The sequence below is a fragment of the Diadema antillarum genome, unplaced genomic scaffold, assembly GCF_040938485.1.
Source record: "Diadema antillarum isolate AM-2024a unplaced genomic scaffold, OU_Dant_1.0 scf00000093, whole genome shotgun sequence".
In the NCBI taxonomy this organism is placed as follows: Eukaryota; Metazoa; Echinodermata; class Echinoidea; order Diadematoida; family Diadematidae; genus Diadema; species Diadema antillarum.
The window spans coordinates 1018165-1036692 of record NW_027270982.1 but is presented as its reverse complement, the minus strand read 5'-3'; the positions used below and the strand labels follow the sequence as shown (position 1 = coordinate 1036692).

The 18528-nt window shown below is 37.1% G+C and overlaps 1 protein-coding gene across 1 annotated transcript in view; it reads right to left on the bottom strand.

Annotated features, from left to right (window-relative positions):
* Positions 1-358: 358 nt before the first annotated feature.
* LOC139718353 (coiled-coil and C2 domain-containing protein 1-like) overlaps positions 359-18528 on the bottom strand; it is a 38055-nt gene continuing 19885 nt past the window's right edge. The window contains exons 21-26 of the mRNA XM_071629829.1: positions 17614-17643; positions 16636-16676; positions 5273-5333; positions 3095-3221; positions 2155-2279; positions 359-581 (exon numbers count right to left, since the gene is read on the bottom strand). Coding sequence (XP_071485930.1) covers positions 558-581; positions 2155-2279; positions 3095-3221; positions 5273-5333; positions 16636-16676; positions 17614-17643 — 408 coding nt within the window. The 3' untranslated portion in view covers positions 359-557. The remainder of the gene's footprint in view (positions 582-2154; positions 2280-3094; positions 3222-5272; positions 5334-16635; positions 16677-17613; positions 17644-18528) is intronic.

Sequence of the window (18528 nt, the reverse complement as noted above, 5' to 3'; positions counted from 1 at the left end):
AAATTAAGAATGTGTCGTACACTTCAAGTACCTAGTAGAGGAAATGCAACAACACACATTTCTTTCCTTTTCTTCTTCTTCTTCTTCTTCTTCTTTTGGTCTACTGCTACACTTACACAAAGTTGAGACTAGAATTTGACACATGATATTTTGTGAACCAGTCAATATTTTGACTGCTAATTTTGTGTAAAGTTATAGAGGTTGCTGAAATGTACTGCACTTTGAAATAAGAAAAAAACAAAACAAAACAAAAACAGAAACTTCTTTGAACTTTGGCTTACATTTAGACACATGTTGCACAACATGTGTTTTTTTTTTTTAATATTGTGACACTTCTATCACATGATTGAATCTCTATTCCTCTCCCTGTGTGTGTGTGTGGGGGGGGGGGGGGGGGAGGAGGTCCATTCATCTGCTGCATTCACTCAACCTTGGCAGAATACAAAGAGCCTTTTGTGCAGCCATGTTGGTTTGCGCTTTCCCCACAATTATAGCCCCTCTGTTTGCTGTACATGTCTCTCTGGCCTTCTCCTGTCCTTCAATGTACCCGCCGTCCTTTACCTTCTATTCAAGGCTGCCATCTGTGAACAGAAACGAAAGAGACACTAACACTGAGCAAGAGGCAAAACTTGTATTAAATTTCTACATATTGGTGCACAACGTTGGAAAAGCATTAACTGTATCATGTTTTGGAGGCATGCATATCCAAAGTTTTGATATGCTGTCACACCATGATGTGATTGGGTCTCAAATTCAGCTGCAGTTAAAGGAATCGTATAGTTTTGGTTGAGACGTAATTTCAGGTTTCTAACATTGAATAATATAATAAGATAATGAGAAACCTCTTATGAAATATGAAAGAGCATGTAATTCTATGAGGAATTCAATGCTTATTTGATGAAAATTGGTATTGAAATGGCTGAGATATCTAAAAAAGAGTGATTCTAATAAGGTGTGGGACCCACACTTTATTATGATCGCTTTGTTTTACTTTGTTTTTAGATGTTACAGTCATTCCAAACCCGATTTTCATCAAATAAACTTTGAATTCCTCTTAAAATGGTATGTTTTGTACTACAGCATATTAAGAGTTTTCTTTGTATCTCACAAAAAGTTTAAAGACCAATTCTGAGAAGTACAGTGTCTATTCAAGCGCTTAATCTTTACCAAACCTTGCTTGCTGTGAGATGAATGGGACAAAAAACAGGAACCACCAGAGTGACAACAATGAAGGGATTATTGGATTAAATTGAAATTAAGCATGCCTCATTAACACATTCTGTCCATAATCAATGCCAACTTTCAAAGCAGTAGCTATATCCTTTCAAAAGTAATTAGAGTTGAAAGTAAAGAGTGTGTACAAGGTTTTTCAGAAATAAGAAAGGGACACTAAAAACACACCTAATCACACTATTCTACCAAAAAACGTTCGACATAAACTGCTAAAAAACACACTTTCCCGCCCGTTTTATGATACCAAATTTTAGCATAATGTTAAAGAAGACCTGCTCTTTCAGAAAATATGAAAAGGTCAATATCGGCTAGGTTGACCCATTTCACTTATTTTCAGTCCTCACGCAAAATCAGTGTGTGCGACTTTATGTTCGTTTTGAGGTGCACGGTCACAATTGTTCTCCACCAAAACTGTACCATCCCTTTAATGAATACCTTTCATTTTGGACCAGGCTCCAACAGAAGCATGTGTACTATTCAATATTCTAAAATGAGTAAAGGTCAAATATTCAATTATTTGACTGGCTCAGGATGCAAATAAAGAAGAGTCACATACAATAGCTGCTTTTTATTTTTTAAACAAAATGTGACCTGTCAAAATGCTACCCCCATGAAAAGTTGAAAGCTATTGAGCCAAGACAATGTCAAGGAAATTGTAGGAAAAAGTCATGCTGTGTAGTACAATACACATTTTGGTTAGGAATACTATCATTGAATTTTTGATGATATTGCCAGGAAAAAATTAAAGAATTGTAAAGCAATGTCATACAGAGAATAACTCAGTCAAATCAAATCTAATCAAATCACACAAATCAAAAATGATGATATGGGTGACTAGAGAGTATTGATATTAAAATCAAGGTTTTTGAAAAATCATAAAGGTCTGATATCCTGCTGATCCTATCCTGATGGTACATGTACCTCTGTTTCCACCAGTTTCTTCTTGGTCATGTACATTGAAGCTTTCTCCTTTTGCCCGGCTTGAAGGGCCTCTTTAACCTGCGCCAAGAAGTTGGGGGCGACTGTGGCAAGCCTTGAGGCATACGCTGTGAAAAAAAAAATGAAGACAAAGGAGATTAAAAAAAACCCAACAAGACATACCAAGGGAACACTTGAATTGGGAGATAAAAAGGAGAAAAGGAGATAAAAGAAGGCAAAACATGACCAAGCGAACTCTTGAATTTGCAGTTGAGCTACAGCTATCTTTGAGAAAAGACTTTTTCCCATGTTTGCTAGTACAGCATGTTAGGTTGAAGATATTTGAAGAAGTGACATGAAGTAAACCATTAAGACTTTGGTCGAACAAAGTACAATTGAACGTATGGATATCACTTTATGTTCAAAGTGTATCATGTTAAGATGATTTGGCTTAATCCTAAATAAGTCTGTCACCCAAACACATGTGATTCAAAAGCAAACAAAGATTACATTTTAATATCCATCCCCCTGCCCCATTTAGTATTAATCAATGATAAAACAATGAAGGTTGGTAAGGTCAAGTTGAATGTGCCATACATGTATTTGTCAAAATGGGTGAATGTAAGTGTTTGTGATGGATGAAAAGAATTATGTGATGTTAAAATTATTCAATGACAAAGAAACTTCTGGCAATTTTTTCGTTTCCTCCTTTCATGTCAGATTACATTGTGACATCAAAGGGATTTTCTAAAATTGATAAACACAAACAAGCACCATGATTTGCATACATGTAGGTGTAACAGACATCCCTACAATGTATGTTCATGCAGATAATTGTATGTATACACTTTACAAAAACTAAGTCCTTCTCTAGGAAAAATCTGGGGTTTACAGGGGGCCATATGAATCACAAGAAGGCCCTAGCCAATGGGCAGATACAGACCTTGCCTTGCCTTGGGGCCACCCTCCCTCAGGTACGTCTGCAGCTTCTGTAGCCGCTCCTGCAGGGCGGTGTAGCTCGTGATGAACTCCTTTGGAACCTGCTGGTGGTGGGCCTGCATGTCCGCAATCTTTTCAGGAAGAACAAGATAAACAATTTTAACCACTGGGATCTGGACTTCTGTCTTCATTCAAATGATTACGACAGTAGTATGGTTTCTATGGCGACTGTAATTACGTATTACAATACACAATCACCTACGGTATATATGCCTTGCACACTTAAATAGAAAATTCGACTTGAAATACAAAGTAGGTTTGTGTTAATAGAAAAAGCACAAGCATTACATGAACAGGACAGTAAAAGTTTCAGGAAATTCTGATCAAAACAAAGAAAGTATAAATCTAAAAATCTATAAAATCAATGTTAAAATCATGATTAATCAAACATACAGTATCGACAGCAAATTATTTTCCATGCGAACATTCAGGAATATCTCTAAATATTCGTGAATCACACATTCGCAAATATTTGCAAATATTCGGGAAATTCGGAAATAATTGCTGCTTGATATCCAAAGTGAAATATAGTACCTAGGGCAAGGCAATTATTCACGACTTTACGATGCGCAAAAGTGCGCAAACATTCGCAAATACAACTGTATATGGAAAATAATTTGCTGTCGGTACTGTAATTGGCATTACTATGACATTATGAGCTAGATAACTCCCCATTTGCTCTGTAATTGCATGATCATTTTTGCACTGAGTAAATTTCAAATTGTAAATACAGTATAACCCCGTTAACACAATCACTGCTAATACTATGCTATACAACTCTATCAACTCAACTCAGTCGACAGCATGCCAAATTCGCATATGCTGCTCAAACCCACAACCCGCCCAAACCCATCGATAAATCGCGCAATGCCTCAATGCAATGAAAGCGTTTCTCACTGTTCCATTCCTGTCACACATAGCTTGAATTCTATGTGGTAATTGAATATCCAGCTACGTTCCCTCTCGATTTTCGAGTAAATTCTTATGTTCTGTCACTGTTTTGTATGCTTATGTAATGCCTCTACAATAGTAATGTAGCTACTCATACAATAGTAAATGTAGCTACTGGTCATTTGAGAGAAAATAATCATAATGCCTCTACAATAGTAAATGTCGCTACTGGTCATTTGAGAGAAAATAATCATAATGCCTCTACAATAGTAAATGTAGCTACTGGTCATTTGAGAGAAAATAATCATAATGCTTCTACAGTAGTAAATGTAGCTACTGGTCATTTGAGAGAAAATAATCATAATGCCTCTACAATAGTAAATGTAGCTACTGGTCATTTGAGAGAAAATAATCATAATGCCTCTACAATAGTAAATGTAGCTACTGGTCATTTGAGAGAAAATAATCAGAGGGTTGTCATACAATCTACATCAAAGCAAAGCTTGGCATTTTCACCACTTTGCTCATCAATGTCAAGGGTCTAAAAAATCCATAAAAGTTACATAAATTTGAAGAAAAAAGAATGTTTTCTCAACACAAGACTACACTGCTGTCTCAGAATGATGTGGCACGCAGGGGGTTTATACCATAGTACATGAAGAGTTAAAGGTCGTGCTTACCTTTGGGAGCAGTGATTTTAAAAATGTTGAAGATATCACCTTTGATGCATGTATGTATGTGTAGGTCAGTTGTATCACAAATCCTCCTACCATAGAAATTTTTTGCAATAAAGCCTAAAATAAAAGGAGATACCACTATTTTTCTCATTAAACCATAACTGTAGATGGTTTAGTGTGGAAATATTTTAATCATAATTATTGTTCACATTTTGTATATCTAACAATATTTAACATCGACTATACTGGTTCAAATTGGTCGTTTCTATCCCTAAGTCATATTTTCGAACTATTTTGAAGCACTAATGCTGGGTTTTTGTTTCATCTGCAAATACTAAATTATGCCTAGTATATTAAGCAAAAGATTCCATCATAAATGATAAAAAAGAGAGATCTACATGAAAGTTTAAGCACAAGGCAGTGAGCTCACATGCTACGTCACAGAAGTGTCAATTTATGTGACTTCAATACTTGTACTCGGGGGGGGGGGGGGGGGGGGGGGGGGGGGGGGGGTATTTGTTTGTTTGATTTCTGTCTTGTTTTTCCAGACTGACCTTTTTCTTGAGGGTTCCTATTTCCCATTTCAAGACTTCAATGCTGTCTGTCGAAGAAGATCTGGGGAGGAGAATAAAATGGTACATGAATACAAAAAGGTTTACTTTTTTTTTAAAAATACAAGTAGCACAACTCAAATTAGCATTAGTAGCGCACACTAGATGATGGATTGAGGGCCGGGGTTGAGGGGTGTTGGGGCTTGGTCAATCCTCGCGAAAAGCAACTGGACTCATAAAAGTAATGACTACTTACATGAAAGCAAAGTGGCACACTGGTGCTATTTGCCATCATATCATTATCTTGAGTTGTCTTCAGAGTCTAATTCCTAATGGCAAATGGCAAATGGCCACTATTATGGTAGGTGCCTACTCTGGACAGGTGACCAACTATTCTACGGAGGTCATAATCTCATAAAAAATTACAAAAGCACTCTGGGAGCACAGACCTCCGCCAAGCAGCTATTCCACTGATGATCCTGTTCTTCCATAGTTATCAGTGATTTCCACCCATTACGTTCAATCGTCAGAATTCCCAATAAAGAAACCTTCAACCCTCAGCTGCCTGGTGCGTCTCGCCATGGCAGATACTGGAGCACACGCTTTAGTGCACGTATGAAAACCTCAATAAGTGTACAGCTTGATCTCCCAGGTTCATTAACACTACACGTACCTGTCAAAATATCGAAAATCCTGCATAAAATCCACAAAAGCTTTTTTAGATCACTACCAAAATTTAATCATGTGTTCCCTGTGTCATTCTCAATCTTTCCTGCAAATTTCATCCAAATCCGTCCCCAACTTTTTGAGTTATTTTGCACACGGACAAACAAACAAACAAACAAATGGTAATGAAAACATGACCTCCTCCCTTGCCGGAGGTACCTACACAAACCATCTGGAGCAAATTCCAATGAAGTGCATAATCAACTGGGATACCTCTGCTTCTCATGCAATCAGTGAATCTACTCAAGTACTATGGCCCTTTGTTGATACAGTATTCAATTTGATGAAGCTTATTGATTAAAGTTGTCCACTGACAAGAGGATTGAACCAAAATACTCTCTGCAAAGAGAAGTGTCATCGTTTTCATTCACAGCCATCTCACCAATGAAAATATACAAAGTCATATAATTCGACTTTAACTGGTAAATAGGGTTTATCCATGCCCACAAAATTAGGTTTTTGCTAAATTTGATGACTTTTTGCCTCAACCTTTGACCTCTCGCCCCTGTCATTGCAGAGAAGTTATCATTCATTCACTCATATCTTTTCTATCATATGATACTACCACTAGACAGTTATAGCAAAAGTTACAGCTGGAGAATCATGTTTTCAAACAATGTGAAGCCCCCTTTTATAAAGACCTCTCACCTGTTCCCACTGGCAAGCTATACATGAAAATGTAAATTTCTACACTGTCCACCAGTGTACAATACATCATCAATTGACATTCCCGGGTGAAGTAATCTAGATTATGATTTCTTTTTTTCTCTTATTGCAAGAGTACATTGACCTACGACTGTACATGTCCTTTGATCTTGACCTTCATGAATATGATTTTTTTATACAGATATGAATATACATCTACTTCTTTTTTCTGTAATAACTGTGTTGCCTGTGGTCTTTCCTACAGTTGTAGATGACATCACCGCTGAAAAGTGCAATTTATGGCAAAAAAATAAAAATAAATCAGTGATCCCTGACCTTCAACCTCGAGATCTTTTGAAAGAAAAAAGAAAGGTGATTGGTACATCTACACCTTATCTACAGTGACATACGTGTACTCCGGCCAAGTGCCAGGAAAATTCATTGCACAGTTCTTACGAAATTGCAATAATGGGCTGGGGTTTGGCACACAGGCAGGATTGATAAATAGAAAAATAATGCCTCTGGTATCTTTCAGGGCAAACATATTTAACAAGATGATAATTATGAAAACAAGAGTATTCAAGATACTGATAATGAGTAATGATGGTGATTCTAACAATACAGGCAAAAAAAGATTGGTAAGTCTTGTATCATACACATGATGAGCTTCATTAACACTGAAATAAAGAAACTGCCAAGTAATCACTTAATGTTTGGTTTCAATATTTATTGACAAATAGTTTCATTCATAGAATAAATAACTTGTTATTCACAAAAGAAAACTGCAAATTTAATTGCTGCAGATTTCAATAATAGTTCAATCATACACTCAAAATGGATACAATACATGTACTTGTAGCAAGAAATATGTATTGACCGATTCTGTGACGCGCTATGTGTATTTTTGGCATGGGCAGCGACATTACTGCGGTGTCTCATCTGACCCCCCCCTCCCACTCCCCCACCCCTCTCCCCCACCCCTCTCACAGAATGAAAAACTGATGCATGGTTGCTTTAGCCAATGGGCGTCTCGTACTGAGTGCGCGAATGCTTGCTTAGTGCGCGAACCTTTGTTACAAGTGCGCGATAAACATGTTGCCCGTGGGGTGGGGGAGAGGGGGGGGGGGGGTAGGCTGGGACACCGCAAAATGAGCTAATGGCTGCGCCCAGTGCCACAAATTATCTGCTGCCCTCAACGAACCCGAATCGGTCCATACGTATATTGTTTCCATAGAAATCTCTTGAAAGGCAGGAATCACATACTGAAGAGGTTTATGTTTGTTCTTGCCATTTTCACTGTCTCTAGTGAATGAAATGGACTACAGTAAATACTTCCATTCGTATCTCCACTCACTTTTTCTAAATAAAAATCAAATGAGGATTCTTTTCACTTTAGAGCAGGACTAATGGTCCATCAGGGAGATCTGCATTTAATCCACATCATGCCAGCCTACTAACAGCCAAATGTTTAAGTCTTTGCACTATGTAAATTAAAACATCATTTCTCTCACTACACAGAAACCTGTTCTTTGAAGCACAGGACCAACAAAAATTTGCCAGATGGATAGATGCCTTCAACTACACATTCTATAGTGACACAATGGGGTTAACTTGTTGAGGACGGACTGATTTTGCTACAACACGCATTTCCCATAGACACCTGCAAAAGTATACTCGGGACTCGTCCTCAACAGGTTAAGGAGGAATAGGTAATCTGTATTAATTGACAATTAGTTTACACACATTTATGTGCCAATCTGCGAAGAAGCACTCCAACAAGTAGGCCTTATGCCAATCGGCAAACAAAGAACAGCTACTGTTCCACTAAAAAGCTTTGCTTTTTAGTGGATCGCTATTTTCCATGATTGAAGTTATTTTCCGAACGCTCACGAAGTATACATGCATTGTTCCTCGTAATTACAGTACATTATGTTGTTATGTATTATTTATTTCATATACTACAAGAATCTTTTGTAAATGTTTGGACAATTTCATTTCATGACATGTATACTTTGTATTATGTTTATGATCTTTGTTGATTGGAAATAAACTATGATTGAATTGAAATCGAATTGAAATTACTGGTGGAATATACTTTTGGTGACTTCCAATAGGTGCTGATGGAAATAGGTCCTTTCTATTTGAGTATCTGCTGTCTTTAACTCTACAGTATTTTGAAAACCATTTTTTTTTTTTCATTCATTCTCTTTCATATTTCATTCGAGGTTTCTCATTATCTCACTTAGGACTGTTCAAAACACGAATCCCCACCTCAACCAGTACTGACTGTACAGTCCCTTTATATGATTATACAAATGGTGTTGTCAGTGCTTTGTTCAGAGCATTTTACACACAATGGAGAAACCATACAGCATAACAGAATCTCAGAGAGAAGTACAAAGTGCACAATGCCAGAGAATTATAAGATCAACATCAAATGGACTTTGGTCTCCATCTACATAAAGTAAGATTCATTTTTTGAGGGTCAATACTCTACAGATTTGGGAAGTTGACTGAAATAAAAATGCTTCTCCTTGCAGTAATTAAAAGCTACATTCAGATGACAATCTATGACTTCAAGATTTGCTGACTTTGAAGATAAGCTCTTGCTTCTTAAAGGGATGGTATAGTTTTGATTGAGATGGGGATTGGGGTTTTAACTTTTTGCGAGATAATTAGAAACCATTTATGTAACACATTAAAAATCATACAATTCTAGAAAGAATTAAAAGTTTATTTTATGAAAATTGCTTTTGAAATGCCTGAGATACCCAAACACAAAGATGTCCTAATAAAGGGTGGGTCCCATCTTTTATTAGGACGACTTTGTTCTACTTTGCGTTTTGATATATGAGTAATTTCAAAACCAATTTTCATCAAATAAATATCAAATTCCTCTTAGAATTGTATTCTTTCTAATTTCTTAACTAGTCTAGTGGTTTCCAATGATCTTGAATTATCTCACCTTATAACCGAAACTATATAGTATTACATCCCTTTAAGGGGCAAGAGTTTATCCTCGAAGCCAGCTAATCTTCGAAGCCAGCTAATCTTGAAGTTAAGAATCACTGTTTGAATGTAACTGGTGACATAGTAAGCCTTACATGTGTTTCCAAGCTGCAGTACTTTGAGAGATGTTTTAGATTACTGGTAACCCGTAATGTTCTGGCAATAATTTGATACAGGAATTATCATCTTGTCATCATCAAATTGGCACCGCTAAAATACACTGCTCACCTTACATTGGTTGAAGATTAGACAGAACTGGTTTGCTTGATAAATGTGTACAGAATTAGAAAGATATAAAAAAAAAATCACATTTGAGAAAGAGGGATACTAGATTAGAAATTAAAAATCAATATATCAATGAAGACACTTTGAAAAAATTCTGCAAATGCCACAAACAAGAATAACAAAGGGCTCAAAAGTACAAACATTTTAGCTGTTGTTATGGAGATTTTATATTTTTTCATCATATCTTTTTTTATTCTGTACTCTTCCTCATAAAACATTTTCAGTGAATAATAAGAATCTGACTACCCAAGTTAAAACCCACAAAAAGTCACGGATTAGGATTCTCTGTAATGGACCAAAATATGTCAATTGGGTCGACTGACTCAAATCTTTTACAGCCTGTATGTTTGTCTTGCTTAGGAGAGCAATATTTTCTCTACTACTGTCAAAATTTGGCAGCTTAGGACAAAAGAGAAATCAAGATACTAGCAGTTTTTCTGTGCCAGATTTGTGTATCTTTATTTTCTTTTTTTTTTACCAGTGCTGCTTTCAATGGGGAATAGAATAAACTTCAATTGATAGTTCTGAACATGATGCTTGAGTAACTATTGTCTTTAAATCCATTTTTCTCCTGTTTTCTTGAAAATGCGCTTCCTAACTCTTTCTTATTTCAATCTCCTTTTGAATGGGTGAGGATGGTGCAATTTTAACAAGTTTTTCTAACAAGCTTAGACTTTATCCTTTTAAAAAATTATATGCTAAAAGCAGAATTTCACTTTTGGCCTACTTTTTGTGGGTTTTGAGCTGGGTAGCCATAAATCATGATTAGAAGATACTCTGCACGCCTAACCACAAATATGTAGTCTAGGGAAGTTGATGGTTAAATAGACTTTTAAATAATGGGGAGATTCTTGAACTTTGTCACCAGTCAAAAGACAATCAACCCAATTATAGTTCAGCTGAAGATCCTAATACTGATACACTGGACTGATCGATCATCAAGCAGTGATAATCCACTTAGAACAGAGTAAACACTTAGCAGGTCAGCCACCACAAGAAAATACTCCCTTCAAACTCTGCTGACTTTGTCATTCACCTTGATGAAATATTTGTATGATTACAGTATGTATTGCATCAGCGATACAAATTTCTAACACATCACAATACACATACACATTACCAATTGCAAAAAGCTGTGGCTCTAATCAAGGGGACATTTTGTTCTACAGTGAATTAAATGAAAGAAACACTGTAAAGGAAGCATACGTGGTATGATTTACAGCTCAAACAATCAGAGCATAGCTGGACTTGAAATCTTGACCCTATTGGATTTGGTACTAATTAATTAAAATCCTGTGATATAATCCTGTGATATATCTACTTCTCTGTCTCTTGCCTTTCTTCACTTATTTCTTTCATCATTCTGTCTGCCAGAGGGTCAGGCTGACCGGCACTGACCAGCCCACAATGGTTCAGTCATTTCAGCATATCACCTACAAAGCCTTATCATGAATAACACCATTATCATATTCATCAACTACTTATAACTCTTGCAGTGTCAATGCACTTACCACAGATGCCATCAATAATTAATCCAGGCGCTGATAAGCTGTGTAAAGACCTCTACCAAACTTACAGTTCTCATTGGCATCTTGTCTAGCCTATTCTCGCTCTTCTTTAATCCTGGAAACACGTCCCCTGCTCTCGTATCTTGGACGGCAGGACTGCTATGTGCAAGTGTCGTAACTTTAACCCATTGGGGATTTGATTTTGCTACAACACGCATTTCCCATAGACGCTTGCCCGAGTATACTCGGGACCCGTCCTCAACAGGTTAAAGGGAACCAAAGCTCAATCCTAAATACAGATTTAGTGAGAGCAGCAATATTAGCAGGGCACATCGGTGAAAGTTAGGGGAAATTGGACAATCTGTTCAAAAAGTTAAGTTTTGGTGAAGTCATTGCTGGATGCGGAAACTACTACACTTCATTATGGACAATAATGTGAAGAAAATAATTAAAGAAAATTTAACATATTTTCAATTTTCTAGCATTATGAAAGAGCACTTGACTTCCAATACCTCTTCAGAAAGCAAGGAGAACAAGAGACCCGGGGGTCACGCGCTCACCTGAGTATCGCAAGTTCACCTTCCATGCATTCTTGCAGACTCTTACCTGAGAACATTGGAAACTTGTGGTGGGGGTAGCTTTGAGAACGGGGGCATGGTGTCCATTTACATATTCCATCACATTGGTAAAAATACCTGCCAAGTACACTCTACTTTATAGAATGTTGGATTATGCAGCTTGGGAAAAAAGACTTAAAGCCCTATCATATTTTATTAGAACTAGAGAAAAATATTATTCAATATTCATTAATTTAGGAGGTTTGGACCCCAGGGGCCCCCAAGGAAAGCATGGTGTCCATTTAAACACTTTGAGATCTTATCCCTATGGGAATGCTACTTGACAAGTCTGGTGAAAATCCATTATGTTGTTTTCAGCAAGAAGATGAAAATTTAGGCCTGCATTTGGACATCCCCCCCCCCCCCCCAATCCCATCCCACTTCCTTGGGTCCCAATGGGTGGGGGGGGGGGGGGGGGGGGGGAGGGCACCCCTGATTTTCCCATGAACAAACTTGAAACAACAGTCATCAATATACCGACTCATTGTATTAACTTAGCTCAATCACTTCCAGTTCTAGAGAAAATCTGTAAAGATTCCTTACAGGAGTAGGGGGGGGGGGGGGGGGGGACCCCTGGAGCCCCCAGGTGGGGCATGGTGCCCATTTGATGGAATTGAGATTCTATCCCCCTCTAGGGATGCTACCTGCCAAAATTGGTGAAAATTGGTGATAAGGTTTTCAAGAAAAAGATGAAAATTTACAATTTCGGTCCAAGTTTAGGCCCCCTGGGGCCCCCCAGGTGGAGCATGGTGCCCATTTGATGGGAATGAGATTCTTTCCCCCTAGGGATGCTACCTGCCAACTTTGGTGAAAATTCATCATGGCATTTTCAAGAAAAAGATGAAAATGTACAATTTGGGCCCCATTAGGACCCCTCCCCACCCCCTCCCCTGGGTCCCAAGGGGGGCACCCCTGATTCCGCCATGAACAATGTGAAACTACAGTCATCAATGTACTAATTCATAGTATTAACTTAGCTCTATCACTTCTGGTTCTAGAGAAGAAGATTTTTTAAGATTCTTTAATTTTGGGGGGTTGGGCCCCTCTGGGAGCCCCCCAGGTGGGGTATGGTGCCCACTTGAACAAATTGAGATCCTATCCCTCTAGGGATGCTACCTGCCAAGTTTGGTGAAAATTGGTCAAGGGGCTCTCAAGAAGAAGATGAAAATGTAAAAGTTTACGCACGATGGACCATGCACGATGGACGCCGGACGAAGAGCGATCGCAATAGCTCAGGTGAGCTAATATTATCCTTCACATTATGTCAGTAACAAGTTGATGGAATGTGTACTTTTCATGGTAAATGAAATTTCGTGGACTTCTCTTCATATATTCATATATTCTTTACAATGTATATTGTTGTCCAAAATGACATCACTTCATATCCAGCAACGATGGCACCAAAACTTTAAAAATTCATAATTTTTTTGAATCCCTTGTCTGACTTCCTTAAAAATGTCACTGATGTGTTCTACTAATATTGCTGCTTTCACTCAATCCACATTTACATTTGGGTTTTGGTTTCCTTTAATTATGTGTTGTGTGTATGTGTGTCTGTCTGTCTGTGAGTCTGTAGAACACGAGGTTCAGTGTTGGTCCTCATTTCCTACTCAATGGAGCAAACGCTGGACTTTTTTGTTCTGTGTGTAAAGAGCAAAATTTGGAGAAGATGAAAGGAGAGTTGAGAAAGCACAGTCAAATTTGGAGTTGAATGAAGACAGAATGGCAAGACACCACAGCACAAAACACTTTAAAGTTTATACACAGCAAGATGTGTTTGGAAAATGCCTCTCAATTTCCTTCCATGTTACCCACATTTTGCTCTGCCCTTTTCTTTTCTTTTTTTCTTTAAGTCAAACCTTAAAGTGTAAATCTGAAAGTGCAACTGTGCAAGTTGACTTAATGGATAGGAAGAATAGGATGAACTAAATGGTAAATAATATATCAAGGGCAGCCATTATATACAAACACACACTTTCGTGACATTGTGGTATTGATTCTTTTATTGTCGGCTGATTTAATGCAAATTAGCTGGAGTGAAAATGTTAACAACTCGGACTCTCAAATTGGTTTGTGAACAGAATCAACGTATCCTGAAAACAATTGTTTCCTCGGTTGATGATTAAACCAACTCCAGCTGTCCTACAAAGTCACCACTGCAAGATCATTGCAACACATCAAACATTTGGTTTGATGGATACAAGTTTTCCTTTGGGACTTTCAAGGAAAATATCAACTAAGGAGATTTGTGAGTCAATAGAAAACCTGTGAGACGATGATATGCAAAATCTCATCTTTGTCACAAATGACATTTCAACTTACATCATTGATCCATTAAAGTATGTGAAGCATATACACAATGGTACAATCTTCTTCTTTCATATCCAATCCTGATGAAACTGCTACTAGATGTGTTTTCATTTCACTCTATTCCTTAAATCCAAGATGAAAAGTAGTCTTTTTTTTTTTCTTGCACTTTTAAAGAACTACAGGGTAAAAGGACCCTTTTCCCTTGAAGACTTCCTGTCTAGAATGGTACCGGCTTCTCTGACCAAATTCCTGACTGTTTTATCTATCAATGTTGCCCAACATTCTGACACAACATCTGAACCATAATTCTTGGAAAGATCTGGGTCATTTCTAACAATCATTCACATTTGCGTTTACATCGTTGCTTTGAAAGAAAAGTGAGCTTGCAAAGTACAATGAGAAGACATAAGACACCAAAAACAATGAAACACATACACGTTGGAAATTAAGGGGATAAGGAACAAATAACGAACATTCCATACTATCAAACAGATTTCTGTTTTCACATATAACAACATTTTGCACACTGACAATCAACTTCCAAGAAATCTCTTGCTTTCACATTGAAAAAAATAACAATCTTATTTAATTGTGAAATATGCTCCCCCATTAAAATGTGTACAATGAATTGTTGTATTGAAACTTGGGGGAAAAAAGTAATTATCAATTAAAAAATTCAAAACAACTTCTCATATTTTTTTACAGAGAATGATCTTGTCTGTCTTTCTTGTGAAATTGGACTTATTTGTCTTTCTTGTGAATGTGTGACTTACATGCTAAATGCAGACCTGCTTGCAAGCAATCTGTCTTGAGCAGAATCTTAGCAGTAGTTCTGCATAGTGACCAGAATCAAAGACACTCAAAGCCCTTTGCCTAGTCTTTGGTTCCAGCAGATTTGACTAGAAGTGCAACTGTATGAACTGATCATGTTTTCTTTGATAGATTGAGCAAGTATCAAATGTACAGAACAACCAAATATCATCACAATCTGATCTTGTGTCGGAGAGTTATGGAACTGTTAGAGTTTCACACGTGTTTATTGAACGAGAGATGAGAATTCCAACTGGTTGACAAATTGCTCTTCATTGACGAAAATCAGCATCAATTTGAAAGTCTTTTAGTAGTAACCATGATAAAAAAAAATTATGGGCATAAACATTCGAGTTGGACTGGAACTCATTACCTCCTGCTTGCTAGACAGGTATCATATCCACTACAATCGGTGTTTAATTACATTGTATATCAATGAAAGTCAATTTATCAATCAGTTGCAAAAAAAAACTTAATGCAAGAATCATTAGTTTGAATTAGAGATGAGGAATGTCATCAAAACACAGCACTTCCCTTGCTTTCTATACACACACACACACACATATACACACAGATTGAAATGATGTTTTTTTTTTTTGTCCATGCTTTAATAACTGCCCCCAAGATCTATTCCTGCTTGGGTAGAGCAAAATGACAACAATTTAGGGCAAAGGACACATCTCATTCTTGTCAAGTTTATGACAACAAATAAATAATATATTTAGTGAAGAGTTGAGCACAGTTCAATGGGAGAGGTGTGAGATGATGAAAGCATCACCTCGACATATGTGCATATGTGGGGCTGGGACCGGCATTGCTGATTTGTGAAAACATGAAATACTCCAACAGTCCTTGACTTTCTCATATTGTGTCCAATTCTGATAAAACCTCCAGCTTTTTGTTCGTGCACTTCCAGATCTACCCCATTCAAATTAAGTCAACGAAATCAGTATGAGGAATTTGCATTTAATATTAACAGAGTGGACAGTATGTGGTGACTTAAAGGGGATGGCTCGTAACTGATCAGTGGGAATCAGTGGGAATGCTGGGGGAAGATTGTCCAGTCCTTGTGGGATTCATCTAAGAGTACACTATATATCTGTTTTTGTGTGAAAATAATTTGCTTCAGAACAGTCTCATATTCAAGTAATGTGCAGTCTAATGCCTTGTCACTGTACAGGCATGCTAACTTGGAAACATAAAACTGCACATTACTTGAATATGAGACCATTCTAAAGCAAATAATTTTCACACAACAATAGATACATACAATGCACTCTTAAATGAATCCTGCACAAGAATTGGAACAATCATTTCCCAGCATTCCCACTGATCAGTTACTAGCCATCCCCTTTAAAGACAAGAAGGGAGAGCACTTCATACATGAGAGGAAGTATGCAAAGATGGAGACAGGAAATGGAAGAGAGAAGGAAATATTCAGTGACCTTTGACCTACCTTGCTTGAGTTGACGACCCTGCTGTGGTACTGCCAGGTTTCTGAATGTACGGAAGAACAAGCAGAGAGGAAGCTGGCATAAATAATGATGCCCTTTTAAATTGGTCGGTTGTTAGCTACAACCATTTACGTTATGAATGCATGCTATGACCCTGTGTGTTTTTGTCTTTAAGTTTGCTTTTGTTTTTTCCAGATCAGCAATATGGCAATTGAGGTTGATGTCTGTCTAATACTTGCCAAATTTAACTTCTGGTACATCTGTGCACTCATCAAGTACAAATTTTGACATAAACAAAACAATTCATGTACAGAGCAAGGTGTCCAACATTCAAAATTTGACAGCAAGCTGGTTCCAAAAATGCCACTAGGTGGATATTTGTGTCCTGCATATGCAAGCTTATCTCATATCAAAAAACAATAACAATTTTAAAAAAATCACCAAAAAAAAGTTTTACATATTGTACAAACAGTTGTTAATTTTTCTGTCTTTTCTACTACAGACTATGCTTTTTCTGATTATGGGTTAACGGCTAGAGTTGTTTCACGGGTCAACAATAACAGCATTTAAAGGAAATGGAATACTGTGTAGTTACATTTTGTTGCTGTTGTGGTGAAGTAAACACCAAGGATACCTAGTGGTTAACTGTGTGTACTAAGTAGGCAGTAATATTGGGGGAGATTTCTATATACGTGCAGCCTACATTGATAGAGAAGAAAACTTGAAGACCCCTGTTTGCTTCTATAATGACTTTGTCATATTTCTTTTGCATCCATGAAATGATATTATTCCATATCTGCATGTGGTAGACAAAATGTACAGGTATGTATTTCTTTTATGTCTCTTATGCACAGTTCTTCAAAAAGAATATTTTGTAAAGTCATCCATGAAGTAGTTTGACATGCATTAGAAATTTACAATTGATGAAAAGAGGAAGCATGCTTTGTATCAATATGATTTTGTATAATTATATAACTTACCCTTGTACTTGAACTTGTAGGATTTGCAGCCTTGAACAAGATAAAAACATGAAAGAAAATGAGTCTACTAGCAACAAAAACGTTTGATATAATCATGGAAGCTAATACATAGACAGATCATATGATGGTTTATTGTGATGATAATTGTCAACAGTACACACTCAAACACATATTTTAAATGGGATGTGTGGAATTAATAAGAAAAGATGTTACTGATTAGGTGGAGTTTTACTGTTGACAACAGATTGGATCATGATTCTCTGTAATTGTCATATGATGAAGTTTAGCCTGTTCACTTTTACGCCGAGTACTGGTAGATACATATCACTTGGGACTGATTTTTCTTAGGCAGAATAGCACATGTTACACCTGAAAATCAGCAAAAATTTTCTGTTAGTCTTGTTAATCTAAAAAACACAACTCCATGCAAAACTCAACATCACCAATTTAGATTCTCTACACCAATGAAATAGACTGAGGACAGTGTATGTCTAGTGCGTAAGACCATGATACAGCGCACATACAACAAAGCATATACATGTATATGTGATGTCATAGGGTCAAGCACTCAAGAGGGGCTCCACCATTTACACTGAGACTGCAGTACTCTATATTAATACACAACACTTAATCCATTCAATACTGCACTTTCAGATTTCCTGAGACTGTTTTAGATCTCACCAGGATTTTGATGTCAATTATGGCTAAAGATGTATGTGAAGGGCTAACTACATAAGTAAATTGGGCTACAATAATAACACGTAACTACACATTCCACCAGCAAAATATGATTGAGGAATATTCCAAATCAAAATATGCCCTTACAGTCCTCAAAAGTTAACATGTACAATTAATAGGTCAAACATGCAAGTCTTCAAGACGCTCTTTTGACCAACAAATTAACGCAAACTGTAA